The sequence below is a fragment of the Apodemus sylvaticus genome, chromosome 6 (assembly GCF_947179515.1).
Source record: "Apodemus sylvaticus chromosome 6, mApoSyl1.1, whole genome shotgun sequence".
NCBI classification, from domain to species: Eukaryota; Metazoa; Chordata; class Mammalia; order Rodentia; family Muridae; genus Apodemus; species Apodemus sylvaticus.
In genome coordinates this window covers 129247862-129266099 of record NC_067477.1, presented here as the reverse complement: position 1 = coordinate 129266099, position 18238 = coordinate 129247862, and the positions used below count along the sequence as shown (strand labels likewise).

Here is an 18238-nt window from a genome sequence, read left to right as displayed (position 1 = left end):
GAAGTCAATGCCCAGGAGAATGAGTGTAAACTTCTGTCCAAGGATTTGTCAAGAAACAGACACACTCACTCCACCCCTCTCTTGAGCACAGAGGGGTGGGGTCAGAAGGGGACAGGACAACACCTAACCCAAGCAAGCAATTCTCTGTGGGAAATTCTACCCAGCTATTCTCAATCAGTAGCCATCCAAGCTCCAAAAAGAACAGCAGGGAATCACACTGGCTTAGTTTCTCGCTGCTGCATCCCCTCCGCAAAGACCTGATGTTGTTGGTACAGGACTCACGGGCAGACAGGCTAATGCCTCACAGACTTCAGTTTCTGAAAGACTGTACACCCTTCTCTCAGTAATCAGGGTATAAAAGCACATGCAGTGAGACAATAGAAAAGAACATAAGCATTCAAGTCAGGTGCCACAGGGTGTAAGCCAACTGAGCCCCCTTCTGCATGCGTGCTGGAGAGGTGCATTGTCTCGTACCTGCAAGCCTTGATGTCTTGGCCTGACTTACCCAAAATAAAAGTCTCTCTGCACCAGGAAGGTAGTGAACAATTGAACTGCTTGTCCTGAAAGCTTGAGGGTGAAGATTGGGACTAGTGGTCCCAGAAGCTACATAAGTGCTAGGTAGACATGACTGCCTAGCTGTAATGCCAGCAATCAGAATGTAGAGACAGGAGAATCCTAGAGCAAGCTGGCTGGCTACCTAGACTAGCCTCGTCATCAAGAGCCCCTGACTCGGTGTCTGAGACAGAGAGCCATAGAGGAAGAATTTGACACCAACCTTAGGTCTCTACATGCATGTATTTGTATATATGTGAGCGAGCCCAGACACTTGCAAACACACACTTAGGCATGAAGCGATACACAGGTACGGGAGAGGGATTGGAAATATATCTCATAGTACTGTTGTGCAAACCACTTATCTTTAAAGCACCTGGCAGCAGGAGAAGCATAAAGTAGATACTAAAAGAAATGTTAGAGCTCCTTTTTCTTCTATTTCAATCTGCTAGTTAAAAAGTTGAGTCCTCTATGGTATTTAGCACAAGGATACCTATTAAAGCATGGGTAGCTACATAAATTATTGGCCTATCTCCCTTGATATATTATGCTGCGGGGTAGGGGTTGATGGGTAGATATTCTTAATGGCTTTGTTTCCTGCAATTGTATCACATCTTCTTGAGCTCCAGCCTCTGAACATTGGCACTTTAAGCCAGACACTGATAATATTCAACGGGAGCCACTCTACAGTGTGTATGCATATCTAGTTAAATGGTAAACATTTTCTATCTTCCCAAATGGTCTACCCAGAGCCAAGATTCCCCAGGGCCTATGGGGTTGGCTTCTCCAAGAGCTTGCCTCAGAGCAAGAATGTTTTGTCTTCTGATACTCTTAATATTAGACAGCCTGTTTCTTCACTACCAAGAAAGGTCATAGCTACAAAACCAGGACTGTCAGACTCACAGTCAGGCTGGAGACAAGGCCACTGGCGACAGTGCCAGGGAAGCAGCCCCCAGCAGCATTAGTCACTTCAGTGGCTTTCCTACAGACCCCATCTTAACCCTACTACAGCCGGGAGCCAGCTGTGGGCTTAGTGGTCATTGCTCACCAGCGCAGTCGCCCACAGGTGATGTTAATTGAAGTTGAAAGACATGTGCAAGAGCAGAACTTGACAAGGATAGTGAATAAAAAAGGGCTGGATACCAGATTTCGTAAGAATTCTTCTGTAGCCAACGCCAGAGCGGCCTTTTGGTCTAAAGTAAAATACTTCACAAAAGTGGCCATGCAAAGAAGTCCAAAACACTTGCAAGCACCTGGGAGAGCCATTTCAAACCCTCCTGCAGCTTTTATTCTTTTTGATCAGACAAGAGCCTGTATTACACGACTTTAAAGTTTTCTGTCAGCAGTTACAGCCCTTAACTTATTTTTCTCAATACTGCGTGAGCACTTGGCATTGAACACAGGCTGAATCATGACCAGGATGATAGCAGTGATGTCATCCCTTAGGAGGAAGTCCAGGGAGCACAGATACTCAGCATGTGTCATGCCCAACCTGAAACCTTACAGAGGCCTTGGATTAGTGCCCCAATGACACACCAGCCAATTTCACTCAGTCTTATTAGAACCACAGGATAAGAGAGAGGTGCTAAAAATACTCCATTCCATCTTATCTGAGACTTCTTACATACTCTACCAGTCAAAGCAAGGACAAGAGTAGACACAGGATGCTATGTGTTTAAGTGTACACACATGTCGATGTGTGTGTGTGTATGTGTGTGTGTGTATTCTTATACTTAAAATACTAATGTTATGCATGTGTGTTGTGATAGAATGTAAGTCCCCACTTCTTCCCATCTTAGGTACATTTCACAAGAAGCACGTTTCATGTAAAATAAAGATCTCAGTCCCTTTCCCCCTGTCTTCTCAGGCTTTCTATTCCTGCACAAACATCATGACCAAGAAGCAAGTTGGGGAGGAAAGGGTTTATTGAGCTTACACTTCCATGTTGCAGTTCATCACTAAAGGAAGTGATGTAGAAGCAGGAGCTGATGTAGAAGCCATGGAAGGATGTTCCTTACTGGCTTGCTCAGCCTGCTCTCTTGTAGAACCCAAGAATACAGCCCAGAGATAGTACCACCCACAAGGGGCCCTCCCCCCTGATCACTAATTGAGAAAATGCCTCACAGTTGGATCTCATGGAGGCACTTCCCCAACTGAAACTCCTTTCTCTGTGTTAACTCCAGCCTGTGTCAAGTTGACACACAAATCCAGCCAGTACACCCCGCATAAAGATCAAAAAGTGTGTGGTTGGTCCTCTGACAAGGATGTGTAGTTGTGTTTGGTTGATTTTTCCTCCTTTTCTCCTTATATTTGGAAATAGCCATAATAAAACATCTCAAAGTCTACTCTTCTGTTCTTTTTAAATGCAGGCCAATCCTACATTTTAACACATTATTCAGGCATTACCCATAAAATTCACACATTTGAAGAACAACCCATACTGACTGTTCAGTAAATTTACTGGGTTCTGCCATTGTTACGCTAACAACTCTTGTTTAGGGCACTGAATGCTCCCAATAAGATCCTCACCATTTACAGCTGATCTTCATTTCCTCCTCCATCCTCAAGAAATCTCTTACACACTTTTTGACTCTGTAGTTCTGTCTCTTCTGAGTTACCATTGAAGACATTTTCATATAAAAATGTGGGTTCTCCATTTTACTGTAATTGTACTTCCTCTCATAATACATAAGATGAATTTTACTGCACACACTTAAAGCTGTTTACGTGTCTTTTCACCAGACATCTTGCAACTCCATGCATATTTCGTCTTAGCTGCTTTGGGCATCTGTAAATTTTGACATCTTTAAAGCAATCGAATATCTCAACGTAACTTCTCCCCAGAAATACTGTTAACTCATACATTTTTGTTTCCTAGAAGGAGAAAATTGCACAATGACACTTAGAATTAACACTGATGAATTGCAGGATGCTCCCCGATGTTTAACATTATATAAGTCTTTTATATATATCTTTGACCACTTCAGTTTGTTCATCATAGCCAGTGTTAAGGAGCCTAGGGTCATTAGTTCAGCTTCTCATTTTCCAAGGTGCCATGATCAATACAAACCTATCACAACTGTTAGGAAGAGAATACAGAAACCCAGACCTATTCACCAGGGCCTATCACCCTGTACAAAGAATTCCATACTTCTGCCAAACTTATAAGAAGAAATACTAGGCTTCAAGAAGGGGTCACTTCATTACCATGTCAGGGACACAGTGTGTGCAGCAGAAGACCTTCAGACTTATTGGTATTTTTAGAAAAGAAGGCAAATACCATTGTCACTTAATTTGAATGGTAAATCTTACATGTGGGTATAAGCTGTTGGTATCTGTTTGGGATAGAGTGTGGTATAAATATGAAGTCATGGTGCTTGGCATTTAAGTACAATACCAGCTGGACACCATCTTTGCTCCCAGCACACAGACCTTACATTTTGCCTCTTCTCAGGAATGGAACATAAGCTATATATTACTTGTTTCTACTCTGCTTCATTCTAAAAATTCAATTTATAAAATGCTTTCCGTGATGTAGACACCTCTCCTAGCAGATGATCACCAAAGATGCTAAATTGGTGAGTGACCATATTTGATAACCTTCATTTAGCTCAGCAAATATAAATCTTATACTTCATGCCCGAGAAAAAGATGGCTGATTTCAGCTCTGTTATTTGTGATCAGAGAACTGCATTATGCTTGTTTTCCTTTTTCCCTCTGGAGCACAGGGGGCTCTAGGGCATGGGCTCTCATAAATTGCAAGCTATTATTAGGTTATCATAGTAAAAGATCATGGGTCAAGACAAACAGCAAGACTCTCTGCAGATCCAAACAAAAATGATCCCCAGCAGGGTCTGTAACCAGGCTCAGCAGAGGACTAATTATAGCCTGTCATTCCTGAGCTGTATTTACAAAACAACAAAAAAGTCACAGATGTACAAAATGGTCATGAAAATGCCCTTCTTCTGAGGAATGTGTGTGCTGAGGCTTCAGATGGCCGGAACTGGCAAAGAGAGCCTCAGAGATACCTTGTTTGGCAAATGGGGATCTGAGAGTAAGGCTGCTGGGTGGGAGTGGACAGTTACTGTGGTGACAGTTGCCATGGCCTTGCTCTAGCAGTCCATGGAGGTACTGTTACCTGTGCTTCTAGAGCCATGCTGTTTAGGGGATAGAGAGAAAATGATGCAGAGGACTTGATATCAATAAGTTTTCAAAAATCAAACATTGTTGTCCTGAGTCTACGGTGGAATTTTTAGTGCCAAGAAATAGCAATAACATCTATAACATAGTCTGACAAGGTCCATAAGTAAGTAGAAAACCTAAACAGAACTGTGAAATAATGTAGCTCTCTTATATGAAAAACTCCTTTCTTCTGCCGTAGCCATAAAGGCATTCAAAAAGATAACTACAAAGAATATCTCAAAGATATCCGAAGAAAGGAAGTAGCATGTGAGCCACTCTATACCCTTTCCCTTCATTCACTCTAGAAATAGCTCACAAGTACCCACTTAGCACTAGGCACAGTTTCACAAGGGAGCAGCAGAGAAATGTAGAAAATTCCATGGAGTCTGCACTTAGTTCCTCCATAACAGCATTTAGTTATGGAGACTGAAGTTGTTGAAAAGAAAGAACAAGCAGTGATGTCATTGAATAGTCCTTACTTGGGGTGGGGCAGCAATTAATTAGAGTAGGTTAACTTCTTAGACCACTAATCTTTGGCAACTTACACTTAAGCCTTTAGCACTCCCCTGCAGACTTAAACTGATTGGTGTAGTCTTTTTTTTTTTTTTTCAATTTTTTTTATTTTCTAAATTCTTTGTTTACATTCCAAACGCTTTCCCCTTTCCCAGTTCCCCCCACCCCATATGTCCCATAAGCCTTCTTCTCTACACCCATTCTCTAATCACCTCCTTCCTTTTTCTCTGTCCTAGTACTCCCCTACAATGCTGGATCAGGCCTTCCCAGGATCAGTGCCCTCTCCTTACTTCTTCATGGGAGTCATTTGATATGCTAATTGTGTCTTGGGTATGCATAGCTTCTGGGCTAGTTAATATCCACTTATCAATGAAGGCTACAGACCTGCATTGACTTTCTGGGCTTCCTGTCCCACATGGCGCCTATGAACACTTGGTGTTGTTCTCCTCGAGGGCAGCTACTGCTCTCCTCTTGCTTCTGTCACATCTGTTCTCCCCAGTGCCCTGGATTTTCCTCCCAAAATTCTCTACTTCCCTTCTTTCCCACTATTCTAGGTTAGTTCTGGCTTTGAAAATATCCATGGACCCACTAAGGTATCACTTATTAATGATGGCTTCCTGAAGGCATAACATTTTAAATTAATACAAATGCAGAAAACAAAAAGTTTCGATGTTATCTAAACTGCCATGGCTTCATTGATGAGAAAATAATTTGATGTAATTTAATCACTTTAATAACCACAGAAGTTCTGGGAGTTAGGTAATACGGAGAGAGTGTTATCAATGCCAAACATGGGCCATGATCTAGCAAGGTAAATTGAGATGCTATTTTCTCCCTGGGGGTGGGATGAGGTAGGGCTAAGGGTAACTGTCCATCCAACCTTATAATTGTTGGAAAAAGCAAGCAAACCACAAAACAGCTGTGCAAGCATTCTGAAATTGGCATGTGTGTTAAAATTAAGAGATGTTTGCCAGCAGGCTGGGAAAGAGAAAGGTGTGTTCAGCTCATTGTATCCTAGTCATATTATGTGGTGCTTGTAGTAATGATTATATCTCTAGAAAGATCGCAAGTATACAGGCTGAATGATGTGGGCATTACATTTCTTCTTCAAGTATCTCAAAGGCACAGATCCTTTACCAAATATGTAAAAAGTATTTGTCAGCTTAAGTGAGTATGCAGAGCACTTCTACCCAGTGCAATCGATAAAACGTACCTCGGGTAAATAAAAGATGATGTATCATCTATAACACTATATAAGATTATAAAATGAAGACATGAAGTCTGTAGTCAGAAGGAAGAGGAGACACAGGCACCTTCAGCTCTACTGTTGAAGATTCCTTTAAGATGATGCTCCTCAGCTGAGCATGGTGGTCCACACCTTTAATCTAGAGAGCAAGAGGCAAGCAGATCTCTGTGGATGCAGGGGGAGCCTGGCTTCATAACTAGTTTCAAACCAGCCAGGACTACAACATAAGACCTACCTTGGCTCAAATTTCAAAAGTATGGAGAAAAAGAAGAAAGAAAATAATCTACTCTTTCTTGTCATTTTTCCTATCCTGGACACATCCCTGCACTTGGGCCCCAAGCTCGCTCGGCCCTGCTGGCCAGGACGCCTCCAGCTTGGTCTCTAATGATACCCTCCTCATCCTCCATTAGCTTTACACACATCCATTCTGTGTGTTGTATATTAAGACTCTCTATCTGCCTGGCTTAACCCTGACAATTGGCACACCCGGAAGGACCAGAAAACAATTTAAGCCCAACCCTCCTCCTGCTAGATAAACTATCACTTATAAGAACCAAAGGGAAGATGGACTGAGTGATCAAGAAATTCAAATAAATACAGCAATTCAGATTCCAAGGAAGCTGTCAGGGTCTTCTTAAAGATTCAAGATGGGGCTGTTAAGAGTGTGTACTGTTCTTAAAGAAAAACTGTTCAGTTCCCAGCACCTACATCTAAGATCTTACAGCCACCTGCAGCTCCAGCTCAAAGGGACCGGGGCCTCTGTTGGCTTTTGCAGACTCCTGTGCATAATTCCTCTTTCCCAGTGCTCACATAAGGAAATGAAAATAAAATCTTTTTTTAAATGTTCAGGCTATTTATTTTGATTTTTAGCAAATTTTATCAAATGCCAGGAACCGAGGAGTTCACCCAAGGAGGGGCCTGCAATCCCCTCAAGAATGTATGGACATTTTACTGATAAAAACATCCTGATAGATTGGAAGGTTGTCATTTTCAGCTGACGTGGATCAAAGTACTCTTTGGAAAAGTGATTAAATGGTTGGTGCTTTCTCTTCTCTACCATGTGTTCCCTGAAAAAGAACTTCTCATTACTTTTCAGTTTGAATTAGACTTTCTTTCTTTGACCTGAAACTCTAGCTTCGAGTCAGTTACATGGTAGGACATCTAAGGCCCTGGCGAACCTTTGCAGAATATTAACACTCTCTATCTGTTCAATGAACAGCTCAAGATGAAAAATAAATTGTCATTTAATAACAAAGGCAGACCTGTTTGCTGATGATGTCAGAGCAGTCCTGGAGGAAGCCTTGCCCAGTTAGCCCAGGGGATGTACCAGTCTTCCTCACGGGGAGAAAGAAGGCCTGCATGCCAGTGCCTAATGCTGGTGAAAGCTTTAAAACTGTCTTCTGCTGTGGCCCCACCCCAGACAATTAAGCCAAGCTGAGAGTCAGGGAGGGCCAGCTAGTTGCTCTCTCCAAAGCTCTTAGGCTCATCCTTGTTTGCCCTGGTGGTGGCGGGTTGGGGGAAACAAGTGGCAGGGACTTTGATCTTTGATCTTGCCAGCAAGCAACCTCTTGCAGGTTTTAGTGACTATCTCCATATCTTTTTCAATCTACTTAAAGGCAGCTTTATAGGCAGGACTTTTTAGTTTCCTCTACCCTAACCCCAGCCTGCCTTTAACTTAGTTTTTGCAACTCCCTTCCTTCTTATCATTAATCAATCAATTGTAATTCTCTGGTTTCTGGCCCTCTGCTTGGAAACCAAATAAGGATTACATTTGTGTGACCAGGGGTGGCGCCCATGTTTACCTGGGTATATAAATGTTCCAACTGACTCAAGACTAAATCCTGTTTATGTCTGGCAAGTGATAGAAGAATTAGCACCTAAATAAATTACTTCTGCCTGAATTCTGAGAGGGGGGCAGAGAGCATGGAAGGGAAGAAGAGCAGAGGAACATGCATATGTAAAGTCTCAACTCCACCCACAATGCAGGAAAGATGGGGAGCTTAGCCAGAAAGTCTCTAATGACTTGATGACTTGCAAAATTCTTAAAAGAAGAATTGTTCTGAATTTTAAGAATAATTTTTATAGGATCACATTGAAAGGCACGAGGCTATGAAGTAAGTAAGTTTCTTTTGAGAAGAGTGTTTGTTACGGAACCCAAAAAATTTAGAATCGTTAGCGTGAAGTCTGGCTCCCTTCATGTTCAGAGTCTCTGGTTTTGTTCAGCTGTAGAAATAGCTAGTAATATTAAGCACTCATTAGATTCTGTTCATGGTGACTCATTTCCCTTCCAACCCTACAAGGTACACACACTTCTACATTTTCTCCTCCAAGAAGAGCGAAAACCTAGTTAATTTAGGAAGATCCCTCCCCTTGGCTTTCCAGTGTAGCTGTGCAGAAATAATGTTTACAAAACAAGCACAAAGCCTAATTCCAGTGAGAAGATTACAGTTAGGCAGCCCCAGCACCTCCACTAAGACCACCCAAGATGTTTCATGTGCGAAATGACCATCAATCATATCTAGGGAATCAATTTTCCAAGAGAAGCCAGCTTCTAATCAGCTGCTTCCCTGGGACACCAGCACCACCTCCTCCCTGCAGAACACTAGCAGCCAGCCATTCCTGTTCCTCCCATTTTAAAACCTTAGAACTCTGGCTCCTAACGCCTAGCTTTGGGAGTTAAAACACTTATTAAAAGATATATTTCTAAATCCTTTTTTTATAGACTCTGAGTAAATCAGCCTAGAGTGGATTCCCAAATGTACATTTTTGTAAGCAAAGGTTAGGCAAAGGTTTCCACATAAATCTGATGCTAATAATAGGCAAACATAATTAAAATTAAGCATAGCCTTTGAGACAAAGCTTCCTCTATCCCATTTACACTGTAGTTTCCCTCATCAAGGTGGAAGGTAATCATTTCCCACATTCCTTACCTATTGCTAAAAGGTAAAAGGCTTTGCTGGGTGGGTTAATTTTATTAAAGCTAGCACAGCTTAGTCAATGCAATATCTTCAGTTCTGAAGATCTTTCTTCCTCGAATCACTACTGCTTCTAATGAAAAATGGTCACATCCAAACTTCTACAGAAATAGAACAAAACCAAAAGGAAATTTAGTGTTGGCATATTGGGTGGCAAGCAACAGTGTTAGGAAGTTGTCTTAGAGGTCTTCTAGAGTCTTCATCTTAGATGAGGAACTGAACTCATCTAAGGTGGGATGCCTTACAAAGAAGCCTTCAGATAGTTCCTTGCCAGACTATCTCTTAGGTGAGCTGCCTGCCACTTTGTCACCATGAAGCTCTGTTCAGATGTCTTAGATCATCTGCAGTCTGTATGTGCTGAAGAAGTAACCGTATCTCCACCGTGAAACTAGGCTGTAGAAAAGTCACTCCTAAGCACAAACTAAGCAGTTGTCCCGAAAGAGTAGAGAATAAGATCTGAGGTGAGGGGACACTCTTGATTTATAACAGAGAACGCTAGGTCCCACCTGTGACATTGTAAAGATGGCCATTTCCAGAAGAGATGTTCAAATAGCTATAAAATTAAAGGGCTTCAAGCTAAGAAAACATATTAGTCCTGGAGGAAAACAGGGGTCTCTTCTTGTATGCTGACCTGATGACTTGGCCAAGGTTATCTAAAGTGAACTGGAAACAAGTCTACAGAGAACAGTTTTGGCCTAACTTTCTGATGTGTGGTTAATTCTTGGAAACCTTCCCAATTCCTGATTTATAGTCATAGAGAATAACAAGGTAGCACTACATGTTGGAGAGTTTATAACTGACATAATTAAAGCTCAAGACAGAAGTCAAAGCATGAAAGTCCAGCTGGGGATAAGCATGTATAAAAGCTTGGGATAAGCATGTATGAAAGCAGATGTATGCCATCATCAACATGCCTGAATGTATGTGAGTCATATTGGAAAGCTGATTCTTGTACCTCTGTGTTTAGTGAGCCGACCTCTGTACATCTAGCATCCCTTCTAAGACCATGGCAGTAGTTGTTTTTTGTATTTTATTTTTCAGACCAGCATTTGTCTTGGTCAGCCACAGTCAGGCTACAGGCTCAGGGCTCAGGATGGGGTTACCACCCTCTAACATATGGGGTGTGCAATGTTGTCCTGTGCACAGAGCAGCAAGGCAACAACACAGGGTGATTTGGGGAGACCCTATTACATTTTATTTGGAAACCTAAGCTATGGCTATCACAGTTAAGGTTAATGGTTTGGATTTGTGTGTTTTCTTTTAATGTTTTTATATAGCTCTTGAATCAAAAATAAAAGTAGACAAAAGACCCAATGAATAGCCCAGGTAAATAAAACCTTCCAGACTCAAAGAGGCCCGGAACATATTTTATTTATGTGGTAACTTGTTAATATTGACTCCTAATTGTCAGAGACTCCAGAGAAAAGTATTTGAAATCAGAACCTGTTCTTACAAATTGGAATGTTCACACAATATTCACATAAACAGACTATTGGAAAATTTCAATAGTAGAAATTGCCACAGACCTGGTATTCTCTCCCAATCTAGCAAACACTGGACCATCAGACCTCTGGATACATGAGTTTTTTACTGATCTTTCCCCCTGCATAGTTTATGGCAGAGAACGCCATCTGCAGAGTTGGGATAGGACCCCTCGAAAAGGAGGACTGGTTTCTAACAGGTCCCTGAATCAGAAGGAGGGTATCTCTTCTCCTCCCGAGACTGCCCCACCTCACTTGGTTGGCCATCTGTCATTGGCAATCACTCAAGATCAGAACTCAAGGCTCAGGTAATTCCCAGCAGTGGCTCTCTCCTAAACTGCTGTCTCTTGGGCTCTTGTTTTTGCTGTTGCTGTTGTTGTTTTGTTTTGTTTTGCCTTGTTTCATTTTATATCATCATCCTTGGAGAAAGAAAGCCACATAAACTTTTTTAGGCTGCTTCAGCATCCGCAGCTCCAATAATTATTAATAATGAAATGCGGAAGTCATTAGGATATGCCTGGTTTTCTTGATTCCTGCATCTCTGAGGCTCCTGGCTGGGCTGCTGTATATGATGGGGAATACATAAGGGAAAGCAAATTCAAGAGGAGGATTAACAGACTGTCTAGACCCCTGGATATAGAAAAAGATCTTTGATGAAAACCTGCTCCAGACTTTCTGGCCAGAAGGAACCGAGTGACCTGTAACAAACTTAGAAGAAAGAGAGCTAGTCTTCTCAGGATGGGAAATGCAGTATGAACTGGGAATGGACCCTGAAATCTTGCTGGCATAAATATTCTCTTCCATCCAGGACCCCATCCAAGATAAGATAATGATGTTAGAGATCCCAAAATTACAAAAAATTACATTTAGCTGTAAGACCATGAAATGGTTAAATGAGAATAGACACAGAACCCATGCGTGTTATATGGAGTACTTAGTGCTTTTCTTCATCACCTTAATTTTGGAAGATAAAAAAATTCTGCCATCTATCACAGGCAGTAATCACAATAGTGACATGGGCACTCAGGGATGGCTAGCTCCCCTTCAAAAAGAGTATGATATTCTGGTGCAGTAGGCTCTGGTCAACCTAAATAACCCTATTCCCCTTCACAATGCAGGGGATTTGCAGGATGATATGAACATGCACACTTTTCCTATTGATCCCATGGAAGTTTATTCATGGGATGTTAATGAAAGAATGGGAGCAGAAAGAAGAAATTGATTCAAATAATGCATGACACAGGTCACATGACCCTGCCAGAGCATGCAGGGTACCCATGAGGCCCAGAGTCAACCTATGACACCATCACTAGAACTGCAAGTGTGGACTCATTATCAACATCTATTATGAACATATCATGTATGGTGCTTTACAAAGACCTCTAACACAACTCTCTGTGTGAGAGAGAGAGAGTATGTGAATGTGTATGTGATAGTGTGTATGTAAGAGAGAGAGACAGACAGACAGACAGACACAGACAGACACACACACAGAGAAAGACACACAGACATACACACAAAGAATGGGGCAGGAGGGTATGAGTGTGGTTGTGTATGCCATGGGATGGGTGTGGAGGTTGAAGACAGCTCTGGGGAGTTGGTTTTTTCATAAGTTCCAAGGACTGAACATAGGATAACAAGCTTTCACAGCAAGCTCCTTTAACCACTGAACCATCTCACCAGCCCTAAAAAGAAGCCTTGATGTCAGGAACACACACAACCTGAAAATGGCGTATCTTTATGATTAACAAGTGGAGCCATAGCGCAAGCCATCCTAACTTATAAACCAATCTATACTGCTCTGTTTTTATTGTCTCTACAAAGGAACAAAAAGCTACCTACCCTGACCAAAGGGTGTAAGCAGCCTTTTCTATATCCTATTCGATCTTATAAAGACAAATCTGAAGGGATGTCAACTCTATTCCAATGAAGAATTGTGACCCAGGCTCACAAAGTTCATTGTAAAAGAAGCTCATAAATCTCTTTATTCTACTCGTGGAGAAGTATAAACTGTGCTATCCAAAAGCTTGACCTTTAGTAGCAATCCATGTTATTCCTATCTTCAAAACAAGACACAGTGAAGGTTGTTAGCAGAGAACATGAGGATACCTTCTGGTATCTGTGGCATGAGAAGATGGTACAGGGAACAGGTGTGAGCCTAGAGGCAGGAAGGAGATGTCCCAGATTCCACCATCATTTCCTCTTAGAGTATGGCATGCTGCTTATCATCCTTGGGCTGCATCTCATCACCTCCTGTTATTATCACAATCAATACTGTCATGCAGGTGAACCTACTCTCCTATTCCCTAGTCGCTAGGCAAATGTCAACTATGATTACAGTCCAATACTTTTCAATCACAGTATTGGCTTGCTTCCTGATCTTTGGAACTCTCTCCTGACATCTTAGCTCTATCTTCTGTAAGCAACAGTTGCTGATACAATACTTTACAAATATCCTCCTGCAACCATTTTCAACACATAGTGACCTAGAAATCTTTTGGGATTCTGTGAAAATAGATTTTTGTGCCCCAGGGATTGTGACCAAGAACAGCTGGATGGAGCCTTGTAATACTCAGTCTTTTGAAGGTCCCCACTGGATATAGATATAACTTGGGCTGGAAATAGTCCTAAATAGGAAAACCTGCCATGCAAGCTCACTAGACAAAGAACTATGGTATCTATGGATAAAAAACTTAACTTACATGACTTTCTCTGTCAGTGATAGACAGCACCAAGCCCTTAACTCCTGAAATCTATGTTCTGTTCCTTTGACCATAAGACTGACTCAAAAGGGACAAAGAAATCTACTGTGGGCTTGAGTCTAGCGTATACAGTAGAAGCCCCTTATATCCCATGACTCTATTTTATAAGGTTAACTCAATGTCATGGCCTGTTTCTTCTTTCTCTGCAGACACATTTGCCAGCAAAGTAGCAGCTACCCAGGACCAGTATGCAGATGCATCTATAGGCAATGTCACTGGAAGCAACGCTGTGAATGTCTTCCTGGGAATCGGTGTGGCCTGGTCCATTGCTGCCATCTACCATGCGGCCAATGGGGAACAGTTCAAAGTGTCCCCCGGCACACTAGCTTTCTCTGTCACTCTCTTCACTATTTTTGCTTTCATCAACGTGGGGGTGCTGCTGTATCGGCGGAGGCCAGAAATAGGAGGTGAGCTGGGAGGGCCCCGGACTGCCAAGCTCCTCACATCTTCCCTGTTTGTGCTCCTGTGGCTCTTGTACATTTTCTTCTCCTCCCTGGAAGCCTACTGCCACATAAAAGGCTTCTAAAGGAACAATCAGATATAGTAAATTTATATATATATGTATACATATATATATACATAAAATTATGTATAATGAACAGAGGAAACTGACATTTGTCATGTTCACTTAACCTGCTGATGGAATCCAGCTTCAAGAACATCTGTACTAGGCCGGAAGTCAGAAACCATCATCTCCCATTCCCCGGGAATCATCGAGTTGAACAAGGCGTGGAGGCAGGGCCATCTTGCAGCTCATCCTAGAAGAGCTACACTCTCTCGAGTTCATAAATGGCTAAGGCTTTTATTTGTTTTCTTGTTTCTTTTTGTTTTGTTTTGTTTCCAGTGGTGGGAGAGGGGCGGAGGGAGGTGGCTGATGTTTGGCTTTTGGTTTTTGGTTTGGTTTTGCTTTGTTTTGTTTGGAGGGCCACAATCCTACTTTTCCTTGTAGAGAGTCATGATCCACTCAAAGCTGAATGGATTTGGGATCAATATTAAAATCATTAAGAGTCTCTCCTCACCTCCTCCAAACACTTTAAACATTACTTTGGATTAAAGAAAGATCTAGGCATGGAAGAAGAAAAACACACGTCTTCACTATATTATCCAATTCTGTGCTTATCTCCGGAATGTGAACAGTGGTGAACTGCCTCCAGGAAGAAGCATGGGAGGTGAAAAGGAGCCAGGAAAAGCAATGGTTCTAGATGTAGTCTAAGGATATGGTGCCTGGAACTCTTGTTCAACAGGCACAACTAGAATGTGCCTAGATTCCCAGGAACTCACAGAACTCTTCATCCCTTATCTCTTTAGCTCTGAACTGTGATTAGCAAGACCTTTATCCCTTCCAGCCCAGCCTGTTCCCCAGGTTTTCCACCCCAGACCTCCTCCTGCCCTCCACCCAGCCCCTGCAAGCAGGAAGATTAACCCACCCCCCAAAACCCCTACCATTTCAGTCATCACGTATGTCCAGGTCCCAAGTTGCTATTGCCTGGGATTTTCCATCAGTTTATTTTCAGTGGCATCCATGGCTTGCACAATCCTGTTCCAGTCATGACTAAACATTTGCCCTCCTTCATGTGCCTGTTTGGGACTGTTGTCGTGATCCCCATTACACAGTGCATGGATGAAAAACAAATAAAACAAAGTGTATCTGTACATAGTAGAGCATAGCAAACACTGTCCTCCCAGTCAGAGATGTTGATTGGACATTGAAGACATAAGCGAGTTTTCTTTTCACCTGAGTTGTTCCTTTTGAGTTGTTATTGAGTTTGGATAGTAATAGGGATAAAAGAAAAAATGGCTTACTGTTCATGAATCTGCACGCTCATTTCTAAGAAGCAATAACTGTCATATGAAGATAGATTAATGTTATTGAGAGGGTAGCAGGCAAACTACAAAGATATCTATGAAGTAGTAGGCACATATAGCACATCAGAGGTCTCTAAGAATCACCCATTAATTTAGGTAGGCTGAAAAGAAAGGCTGGGGAGACAAGTGGATACTTTGGATGTGTCTGGACTTTCATAGCCACTGTTTCCACACCACCCCTCCCCTAAAGTATTTATTGCACATCTGCTCTGTCTGGCACAGATGATAGATAGTGCTGGTTCATTTTCATTTTAATGGAGAAGGCTGTTTTGAGCCCTGTTTCATTCACCTGTCAGTCCAGACTCCCTGAATTTCTTAGCAGCTCCTGAGTGGAAAAGAAGTCTGAGTGCCCAGTGGGACTTTAGAGGTCCAGAGGAAGTTACTCAAAGAGACTGGGGAGTTTTTGAACCCTTCAAAAGGAATGGTTCTTTCCATTCAAAAATACCAAAGAGCAGAGGTAAACCCAACATTCCAAAAGCTGTGATTCTACTAATGAGAAATGGGATGGCCTGGCCCATCTCTGAGACACTTCTCTGAGCCTCTCTGGCCCTCTGCATTGACTCCAGATATTTAAGAAATAAATGTAGCTGAGAACACCTTTCCCTTCTTCCACTCAGTGACCATAGCCATTCATTGTTTAACCACCATTTAGTGAGTGAGTAAATAGAGACTTGTTGTCCATTCAATAGGCCAGGTAGTACTACAACCTGGGAGCTGAACAGTGACCAAGACAGCCTAAATTCCTGCTCCCAAAGGATATGTAGTGAATGGGATTCCTACTCAAAGAGTAAGAGTTGACACTGAGACAGTTTTTATCTTGCAAGAGAAAAATAATTACGACTTTTAACTTAGGCACATTAAAATTGCACAACAAAAGCAGTTGACCAAACGCTCGTGTTTTGTTTTTCCTAAAAGAATGTAATTTTTAGCTCTGGAAAAGTACTCTTTAGAGCCTTGGCCAACTCACAGGTATTTTCATCTTCTTGATTTAGACCAAGCAGGGCCTATGGTGGTGACCAATATCACTGAGAAGACCTAATTAACCAGTTTTTAGTCTCTGTGGCACTTGTACCTTTCCATAACAACACTCCACAGGCCATCAACAGTGGTGACACTGGGAACTCCTCGGTGGAGCCGTCTAAGCCATCCTGTTTTGATTGTTTTAATCTTAATTTTAGATTTTAAAAGTGGAAAGCTAGCCTAGAAAGACCCAGTAATTATAGTCAAAGGCTATTCGTGGTTAAAAAACCTTAGAAAGAATTTGCACTGGTTTTTGTTTTGTTCTGTTTTGCTTTGTTTTTAAGCCATCTTTGGAATGTCAATAATTCTGTAGTGAATTTTCACAGAAAACTTCCCAAGAACTTCTTGCTGTTAGTTTCAAATTCAAGCTTTTTGGTTTGTTTGCCTTTTCAGTCCTCATGCTGTAGGGAAAATCTGATTCTGGATGTTCAGGGTTCTTAATTATTATGTGTAAATGATTTCATTTTATTTGTTTGATTATTTTTATTTTGTGTGTATTGTGCACAGCTTTAGGGGAACAGGCACTTGTGGTGCTGCTCCTGACAATTGGTACACATTATTGACACAGAAAAAAAAACCAATAAAGTTTCTAACTGTTTGTGATTTCATCACCAGTGGCACAGCATATTCTGTACTGTGGAATGTCCCCTCTCCTCACTGTCACCTACTTCATTTTTTGCTTGTTTGTTCTCATGCTCTGAAGAAATAAAGACCAAAAAGGTATCCTTGTGCAATCAGTATCCTCATCCATGGGAAAGGAAACAGCCAAATTCCAAACTCACGTAAATGTCAGCCCTTTGCTCGTGCTGTGTTTAGATGGTCCACGAGTGGCACGTGGAGTTGGAATGTCTGTCCTGTGATGCTGTGATAAGCATTGGGTGTGCCTTCTTTTCTCCACCTTTTAATTTAACTCTATCTCCAAGGACATGACTCACAAGCTATTACTTGTTGAGCAACTTTTATCACAGAGTGCACTATAGTAAATCATGCTGCCCACGAGATGGTTTTGGAAGTATAAATACTTTCCAAGGGACAAACAAATGTATCATTTATTATCATATATTATATTTCTTCTTATTCCTAGAACAACTTCTTCATGTTGATAATTTCTGATTTTATGAATTGTGTAAGTCACTGACTTTCACATCTCATGCAATCAAAAGAACACAGGCAGAGGTGACACCAGACATAGAATAAGACTTGGGAGAAGGAGTACTCTCTTGGTCCTGGTAGAATCTAGACATAGGTGCATGCAAATCACTCTTCGTTCATCTGAACATCTTAAAGTTTCCCACAGATCCTTTCATCCTACCATCACGTAGGTATTTATGTGCTCTCAAGGGTGAAAGAAATGAGGTACAACTCAAACACTCTTCTTGAATCAAAGAATTGCCATGTCTCCTGAATACTGATCTTTAATTTCATATGAAATTGGCAGCCTGAGTTTGCTTCTTGACAAAAATGAGTATTATAGTGAGGATCCTTGACCATTTAAGAAACCTCAGCAAAATTCTCTGGCTGATTGACTCTCAAGAACTTAGGAGCAAACATTAATTTGTGGACAGATTTTGATCTGATCCTTCCAACCTTGAAGATTTCAGATAACCTTGCTTTCTATAGTATAGTATAGTATATAGTATA

At 41.6% G+C, this 18238-nt stretch overlaps 1 protein-coding gene across 4 annotated transcripts in view; it reads left to right on the top strand.

Moving 5' to 3' along the window:
- The window catches only part of Slc8a1 (solute carrier family 8 member A1), a 282426-nt gene extending 265106 nt beyond the window's left edge, over nucleotides 1-17320 (top strand). For all 4 annotated transcript variants that reach the window (XM_052186470.1, XM_052186469.1, XM_052186472.1 and 1 more), the window contains one exon: nucleotides 13861-17320. In XM_052186470.1, coding sequence (XP_052042430.1) covers nucleotides 13861-14237 — 377 coding nt within the window. In that variant the 3' untranslated portion in view covers nucleotides 14238-17320. The remainder of the gene's footprint in view (nucleotides 1-13860) is intronic.
- Nucleotides 17321-18238: the final 918 nt, after the last annotated feature.